At 56.1% G+C, this 8255-nt stretch overlaps 1 protein-coding gene across 1 annotated transcript; it reads left to right on the forward strand.

Moving 5' to 3' along the window:
• The first annotated feature begins 754 nt into the window (after positions 1-754).
• GEMIN4 (gem nuclear organelle associated protein 4) lies at positions 755-7519 on the forward strand. The gene is made up of 2 exons (XM_081218994.1): positions 755-955; positions 4161-7519. The coding sequence occupies exons 1-2, from the start codon at positions 946-948 to the stop codon at positions 7328-7330; spliced, it is 3180 nt and encodes a 1059-aa protein (XP_081075120.1). The 5' UTR covers positions 755-945; the 3' UTR covers positions 7331-7519.
• The last annotated feature ends 736 nt before the right edge of the window (positions 7520-8255 follow it).

Raw genomic sequence — 8255 nt, forward strand, 5'->3', positions numbered from 1 at the left:
ACAGATGAAGTTGGGAAGTTCCTCGGTTTCTCCAGAGTTGTGTTTTCAGAGTAGTCATTTTATTTTTCGACTTGAGGGGATGTGGTCCTAGCATATTAAGTTGAAGTTCAAATATCTCTTGGGTTTAAATCCAGAGAGATTTAGAATGGCTGTGTTGTGGAGTTCTCCTAGGTTAGCCTGTAAAGTTAGTATGAAATCCATGTTTGTCTGACGTCTGAGTGGAATTAGCAAAGCCAGGGACATTTAGTGCTCCTTCATATGACTTTCTGCCCATCTCACCTGTCCCACAAAGTCCTTGTGAGTCGGAGAGTTTCCAGGAGGACTCCCCGTCGGCCACTGAAATTTATGGTAAGAGTTGATGGGAAGAGACCCGCTGCGGGGGAGGAAGCCTCTCAGGGAGTGGTAGGTCCATGCGGGTTAGTGGGCAGTCTGGGTAGGGGCATTCAGTGAGGGTGAACTGTGGCGGGGGTGTGAGGAATCCGGGGATTACTGGGTGCGGGAGAATGCGGGGCCAGGGACGAAGCTATAGGTAGGACAGACTGGGGCCCAGGAAGCAGGGAAGTGCAGAGACGCGCAGCCGAGCGGAGCCTGGGCTGGGAGGGGCGGTCGTTTGGGGGCCGGGCCCCGGGTAGAGGGAGGTGGGGCACGCCGTGGGATGGAGGCGCGGGTACCTGCCTGTTGCCTAGTTGGAGGCCTCGGGCCGATAGGGGGAGCTGTGGGCCTGGCGGTCCCGACGCCGCGGGCGCTTAGGTGGGGCCGCGCGTGCGCGCGGAGCGGCGGACATATGCCGGGGTCAGCGCAGAGCCCGAGCTGAGGCTGCGGGCGGGGGCCGAGGCGCCGCCCATTGTCCCGCCCCCCGGGGCCGCCCATCGTGCCGTGACGCTTGCGCCGCCCTCGCGGCCTGGCGGGGGAGGGGCGACCCGCGCCGCAGCCAGCGTCGCCGCCATGGATCTAGGTGGGTGTTCGGTTCCTCTGGGCCCGCGTGGGCCGCGTTCAGCAACCGGCGACCAGGCAGTGCTGAGCGGGCCCGGGCTGAGGGGGACCTCCGGGCCGGGGAGGGGGTTAGGAGGCCGGGGGTGTCCTGGAGACCGGGGGTCGGGGGGCCGGGGGGCCGGGCTCTAGCCCGCCGCTCCTCCGCTCGCCTCTTGCCGGCTCCAGGCCCCTTTCCACGTGAAGGGGCCAGCGGATGTGAAGTTAGCGTTCGCGAGAGTGGACAGGTTCGGGCACGTGCTTTAGAAAAGGGCGGGCTCCGGCGGCGCCCCGGGGAATCCCGTATCCCCAACCATCTCATTTATTGAACGTCTGCTAAGTTCTTGAGCAAGCGTCTGACGCTCTTGAGGTCGTCGTGGATAAACGGGGATGATGATACCGTATCAGCCTCACAGAGTTTGGGGGAGTTTTCCCTGAGATCACGTGTGTACAGTGTCGAGTCCGGTGCCTTGCGCAGGGCTAGCGTTCTTCAGACCAGCAGTTGTGGGCACGGGTTGCAGCAGCCGAGGTGGCACCGTGCGTCTTGATTCTCCAGATGCCAGGTCTGGGAGAAGGGAGGGGAGAGCTGGTATAAATCGGCGGCTCCTTGCCCAGCCTCCCCTGCTGCTGGATGTGCTCTTAAGGGCATAAGACCAAGAGGCTGTTCTGGGACAGCTGGGGTGAGGCTCCCCAAGATGTGCCAGTATTAGTAGGCTGTTGAGAAGTGTTCTGGTCCCTGTCCCCAGCCACTCTTCCGTGGTGGAAGGGTAGAGTTGAAGAGTTGGGAGCCCTGCAGCTGTGGTGATCTTTGTCCCAGCCCACCGCTTTGCAGTTCCGACAACCTGAGCAAATTGTTTGAGTCTTAATGTTTCCATGTCTAAAACAGGAATGGTCCTCAAAAGGTTGATCTGACGATGAAAAGATACGCATACCAACTAGCACAGTGCCTGGTACAGAGTAAGCGCTTAAACATAAGGAGCGGGCACTCACAAGCGCCAGTTAACCGTTTGTGATAAAACACTTGGGATTCGCCCAGCCATTAACTGCTTCTGGGACTTACTCCTTCAAGTGGCATGAGTATATACTTACTGTCTCTGGAAGGTGGGTCTCGGGGACCAAACATCTCAGCTGAGCGGGTAGAGCAATAAAATTAAATTTACAGAGTCAGAAGAGAGCCTTTTGGGGGGCCCTAGGAGAGCAGCCTGAACCAGAAAGAAAGGCCAGAACCCCCAGGGAGACCTCTCAGCAACCTGGCTCTTCCTGGGAGTCTGCCTCAGCCACTGGGCACCAAGATGGATTGCCTTCACCATTGGGTTGCATAGGAGTGCTGTTCCAGATGGAAGGGGCAGGATAGTCTCCTGGCCCGTGAAAATGGGGAAGCTGTGTTCTTGGGGGCCTGAGGGCCTGAGGAAGGGGCCCTGGGAAAGGGGAGAGGAGTCAGGAACGTTGAAGAGTGAGCAATGTTTGTACGATGATTTAGTTTCTAGGCCAAAGGAAATATACCTAAGAAAGACTTATGTCCTGTTTCTGAGCTGGAGGAGGCAAAGAACAGGGACAAGATTCTGGTCCTGGCAACAGTGGAAAGGTTTGGGGGAGAACCAGCGTTTATCGAGCACTTAGGCTCTTTGTAGCCTGATTCTTTTTTTTGCCGTACGCGGGCCTCTCACTGTTGTGGCCACTCCCGTTGCAGAGCACAGACTCAGCGGCCATGGCTTACGGGCTCAGCCGCTCCACGGCATGTGGGATCTTACCAGACTGGGGCACGAACCCGTGTCCCCTGCATCGGCAGGCGGACTCTCAACCACTGCGCCACCAGGGGAGCCCTGTAGCCTGATTCTTAATTGTTATATCTTACTTAACCCTCAACAGCCCTGGAAGATGGGATTGGGAGCCAACAGTGGGTGTGGACCCAGTGCCAAGGGCTTGACTGTATGTATTAGTTGATCCTCACGGTCATAATGTGAAGTCTGTATTATCCCCACATATGCAGAAGTTCAGAGAAGTAATCTGTCCAAGATCACACCACTTTTTTTTTTTTTTTTTTTTTTTGCGGTACGCGGGCCTCTCACTGTTGGGGCCTCTCCCGTTGCGGAGCACAGGCTCCGGACGCGCAGGCTCAGCGGCCATGGCTCACGGGCCCAGCTGCTCCTCGGCATGTGGGATCTTCCCAGACCGGGGCATGAACCCGTGTCCCCTGCATCGGCAGGCGGACTCTCAACCACTGCACCACCAGGGGAGCCCACACCACTTTTAAATGACTGAGCTAGGAGTTAAACCCATGTCTAATTAAACATCCCAAGATGCCTTCCTTGCTAAGTCTGTGTCAACTCAGGGCTCACCGAAGAAGGACTTTTCTGAATCTAGTACAGTATTTTTTTCTGTCTACTTCTTGGCTTCTACCAGAGAACCAGGACCATTAGTAGCTTATTCTCTTTGATGGAAAGAGCTGTGGGAATTGAACTGTTTCCCCAAAAGGCAGAACGTTTGAAATCTGTTTCCAAGACAAGGCTTTAAGAGAAAAAAGAGAAGCAGGGCTTTTCTGAGTGCTGCTGTGCAGACAGTCCTGCTCCACGCCCTTCCTAGTCTGTATCGTTACTTAGAAGCTCAGTTGTCAAGTCCTGCAGTATGTACTTGGTGGCCGCTGTAGTTTGGTACTGTCCTTGCGCTCTTTCTCTTTCTCTTTCTCTCTCTCAGCCAGCCCTTCTTCCCCAGATCTTCTGCTGGCCCATCCTTTGCTGGAGGGCCTTGCCTCTGGGCAGGCTCCTTCCTGAGTCACATTTCAAGGTTGACTTTCCTCCTGGGCTTCAGCCCCCTGTTTCCATTGCTGGAGGACGTTTCTACCTTAGTGTTCTATCTCAAACTCCAAATGACCAAAACATATCAGTGACCCTTCCAAGCACATCTCTCGTGTTCCCTGTTTACAGTATTGCCCGTTGTCTTCCCAGTTCCAGGCTAGAGAGCTTGGGACTCCTTTTTTATTCCTCAGGTTACTCCTTTGACTTCAGCTCTGCAGCGGGTCCTAGAACCATCCCTCCTCCCCCCTCTCGCACTGATTTCATTCAGAACCCTTCTCATCTCCAACCCTAAAAACGACAGCCCGCCGACCAACTGCTGCCCCTCCCTCTAACCTCTGCTTGCCGTTCTGAAAAGTTTTCACCACATTCTATCCTATTGGACTTCTGTCTGTGCAGGACCTTTGAATATCTGTGAAGAAATGACTGTTCTGCATGGGGGCTTCTTGCTGGCCGAGCAGCTGTTCCGCCCCAAAACACTGGCAGAATTGACCAAGTCTGACTGGGAGCATGTCGGGCGGCCGATTGTGGAGTCTCTGAGGGAGATCTCCTCTGCCACGGCCTGCTCCCAGCCCTTCGCCTGGAAGAAGAAAGCTCTGATTATCATCTGGGCCAAGGCTCTGCAGCCCTACCCTGTCACGCCTTCTGACACTGAAACCCTGTGGCAGGAAGATGTGTTCTTCTCTGTGGGCAACATGATTCCCACCATCAATCACACGGTCCTCTTTGAGCTGCTCAAGTCCCTGGAAGCTTCCGGACTCTTTATCCAGCTCCTGATGGCCTTGCCCACCACTGTCTGCCATGCAGAACTAGAGCGCTTTTTGGAGCACGTGACTATCGACACTTCTTCAAAGGATGTGGCCTTCTTCCTCGACGTTTGGTGGGAAATGATGAAGCACAAGGGCGATCAGCAGGACCCCCTGCTCTCCCAGTTCCGGACGATGGCCCATAAGTACCTGTCCTCTTCAGATGAGTTCTCCTGCCCTCCAAAGAGGTTTAAGTCCGACCCGGATGTGTGTCCTACCATGCCCCTGCTGGCCATGCTGCTCACTGGGCTGAAGCAAATCCAGGATAGGATCCTGTGCCCCGGGATGAAGTGCTGCGCCTTGGCCAACTTGGCTGACATGCTGACCATGTTTGCACTGATGGAGGACAACCCCCAGGAAGTGTCCGCCACTGTGTATCTAGACAAACTGGCCACGGTGATCTCTGTGTGGAACTCGGACACCCAGAGCCCACATCACCAGCAGGCACTGGCGGAGAAGGTGAAGGAGGCAGAGTGGAACATCGGCCCGACCGCACTGGCCAGGCTGCCGAGCGAGACGCTCCTCGTGGGCTTTGAGGTCCTGCACAGCCTGCTGCGGGAGTGGCGGGAGGAGCTGCGGGCCACGATCGGCAGCAGCCAGGGGACGAGCTACAGCAGCTACCGGTTGTGCGACAGCCTGACCTCCTTCAGCCAGAACCTGAAGCTCTACCTGGACACCACTAGCCTGTCCAAGGAAGAGAGGCAGGTGGCCTCTGAGCTGGCCGAGTGTGTGGGGGACTTCCTGAGGGACACGAACAGGGTGCTGAAGAACAAGGGCTTCGAGAAGGACATCACTGCCTCCATCGCCATGGCCATCATCGAGCAGAAGATGGACCGGCACAGGGAAATGTGCTACATTTTCGCTTCTGAGAGGAAGTGGGCCTTCTCGGATGAGTGGCTGGCCTGCCTGGCCCGCAGCCGGGCTGTCTTCCGGGAGCCTGGCCTGGTGTTAGAGCTGCTGGAAACAGTGGTGGACGTCAGCGTGGCAGATGGGGCTGTCCCCAGACCCCAGATCAAACAGGTCATCGACTTGATCCTGGATTGTCATGCACACCTCTCGCTGCCAGATAAAAATAAAGTCCTCTCGGGCGTCCTGCTCTCCTGGGGGCGCAAGGGCCTCTCTGAGAAGTTGTTGGGTCACTTGGAGGGGTTTCAGGAAGACCTCAACACGACTTTTAACCAGCTCACGCAGAGCGCTTCTGAACAGGGCTTGGCTAACGCCATCGCTTCTGTGGCCCGCCTCGTCATTCTGCACCCGGAGATCACAGTGAAGAAAGTGTGCAGCATGGCCGTGGTCAACCTTGGCACCCACGGGTTCCTGGCTCAGATTCTCACCGCCTTCCCTGCCCTCAGGTTCGCAGAAGAGCAGGGTCCAAATCCCTCCCCCACGTTCGTGGTGTCCTGCCTCAAAGAAACAGTCTGGACGAAGTTCTCTACGCCCAGGGAAGAGAAGCAGTTTCTGGAGTTCCTGAGATGCCTGGTGAATCCTGTGAAGCCCCAAGGGATTCCAGTTGCTGCTCTTCTCGAGCCAGATGAGGTGCTAAAGGAATTCGTCCTGCCTTTCCTGATGCTTGATGTCAAAGAGGTGGACCTCAGTCTGAGGATCTTCATCCAGACTCTGGAAGCAAACACATGTCTAGAGGAATACTGGCTGCAGACCTGCTCTCCGTTCCCGCTCATCTTCAGCCTGTGCCGGCTCCTGGATGGCTTCAGCAGATACTGGCGGCTCCCCAGGGAGAAGCGCTGCCTCCCCCTGGACGGGAAGGACCTGGTGACCCACATCCTGGAGCTCCTCTGTGAGGCGGTGTTGGCTAACGCCGAGACCTTCTCCCCAGACACCTGGGTCAAGTCGCTGTCCTGGCTCCGCCGGAAGCTGGAGCAGCTGGACTGGACCGTGGGCCTGAGACTGAAGAGCTTCTTTGAGGGCCACTTCAAGTGTGAGGTGCCAGCCACGCTCTTTGAGATCTGTAAGCTTTCTGAGGACAAGTGGACCTGCCAGGCCCACCCCAGGTATGGGCCCGGCACAGGCCTCCTGGCCTGGATGGAGTGCTCCTCCATCTCCAGCAGCATCTCTGAGCAGATGCTCGCCCTGCTGGTGGTGGATGTGGGCAACCCTGAGGAGGTCCGGTTGTTCAGCAAGGGCTTCCTGGTGGCCCTGGTGCAGGTCATGCCGTGGTGCAGCCCCCAGGAGTGGCAGTGCCTTCACCGGCTGACCAGGAGACTGTTGGAGAAGCAGCTCCTGCATGTCCCCTACAGCCTGGAGTATATTCAGTTTGTCCCTCTGCTCAACCTGAAGCCCTTTGCCCAGGAGCTCCAACTCTCCGTACTCTTGCTGAGAGCGTTCCAGTTTCTCTGCAGCCAGAGTTGCCATAACTGGCTCCCTGTGGAAGGCTGGAGCCATGTGGTCAAGCTCCTGTGCAACAGCCTGACCAACCTCCTGGACTCTGTTCGGCTGATACAGTCCGTTGGCCCTTGGGCCCAAGGACAAGAGCAGGACCTGACCCAGGAAACCCTGTTCTTTTACACCCAGGTGTTCTGCCACGGTCTGCACGTCATGGCCATGCTCCCCCAGGAGGTGTGTGACCCACTGGAAGCTTTGGCCTTGGAGGTCCTCACCTGCTACGAAACCCTGAGCAAGGCCAGCCCTGCTGTTAGCTCCTTGCTCCAGAAGGTAAACGAGCAGCACTTCTTACGGTCCGTCGCCGAGAACGTTAGCCCCGAGGAGCGGCGCCAGACGCTCCTGCAGAAGATCAGCAACTTCTGACCTTCGTGGCTCAGAAAACAGCTGGGCCTCAACTGGGCCAGGTCTACGGGGGCTACAGCTGAAAAACGCAAGTCCTTCGGTTATGTGAAATTGTACACAGGCCCCCCAAATCTGACAACATTGTGAAGAAACTAGTTTCTTAGGTATTTGTAACATACAAATTGTAATAAAGTTCTCTTTTGAGGTTTACCTCGCCTCTTTGGAGACTTTCTTGTCAGTAGTCCAGGCCCATCAGCACACTGTGAAATTGGGCTCAGCCAGTCGTGAAGATCAAGCCAAGCTGGGAGGAACCTGTTCATCACTGCGCTTCTCCACCCTAGAATTCGGCAAATAAGTCTAAAGGTGAAACCACCCAGGTGGACAAACTACAAGGTACGTGTGTTCTGTTGCACTGAAACTCTCTCTAAGAGGCATTTCGCAGGATCTTGGAAAGGGCAGGAACTAGGAAAAGGACTCTTTTCTGCTACCGGTTGGCCATGTGATTTGTGTGCCCACAAGGCCTGCAACCAGTGTAAAAGGAGAGGGTTGGACCAGGAACATTAAATGCTGGGTGGGTGGGTGGGAGGGAGGTCAGTGACCTCCGGAAGATGGGTCTCTTCTGAATCGAGGACTTCTGCCCCCCAGTGTGAACTCTGTCCGTTCAGTGGATCTCAAAGGGGCTGTGCTGATGCTGTCTGGTAGTCACAGCAGAGACGTGTTTAAAGGATGGCTGTAATTATCTTCTGCCTGGGGTGGGTTGTCGTGGGTTGGTTGGTTGGTTTTTCTGTTTGTTTTATTTATCTATCGCATCTTAGTGTGGCATGTGGGCTCCTTAGTTGTGGCTCACGGGCTCCTTAGTCGTGACTCGCCGGCTGTTTTAGTTGCGGCACGCGAACTCAGTTGCGACATGCACTTGGGATCTAGTTCCCTGGCCAGGGCTCGAACC

Source organism: Mesoplodon bidens (assembly GCF_964165515.1).
Source record: "Mesoplodon bidens genome assembly, chromosome: 19".
NCBI classification, from domain to species: domain Eukaryota; kingdom Metazoa; phylum Chordata; class Mammalia; order Artiodactyla; family Ziphiidae; genus Mesoplodon; species Mesoplodon bidens.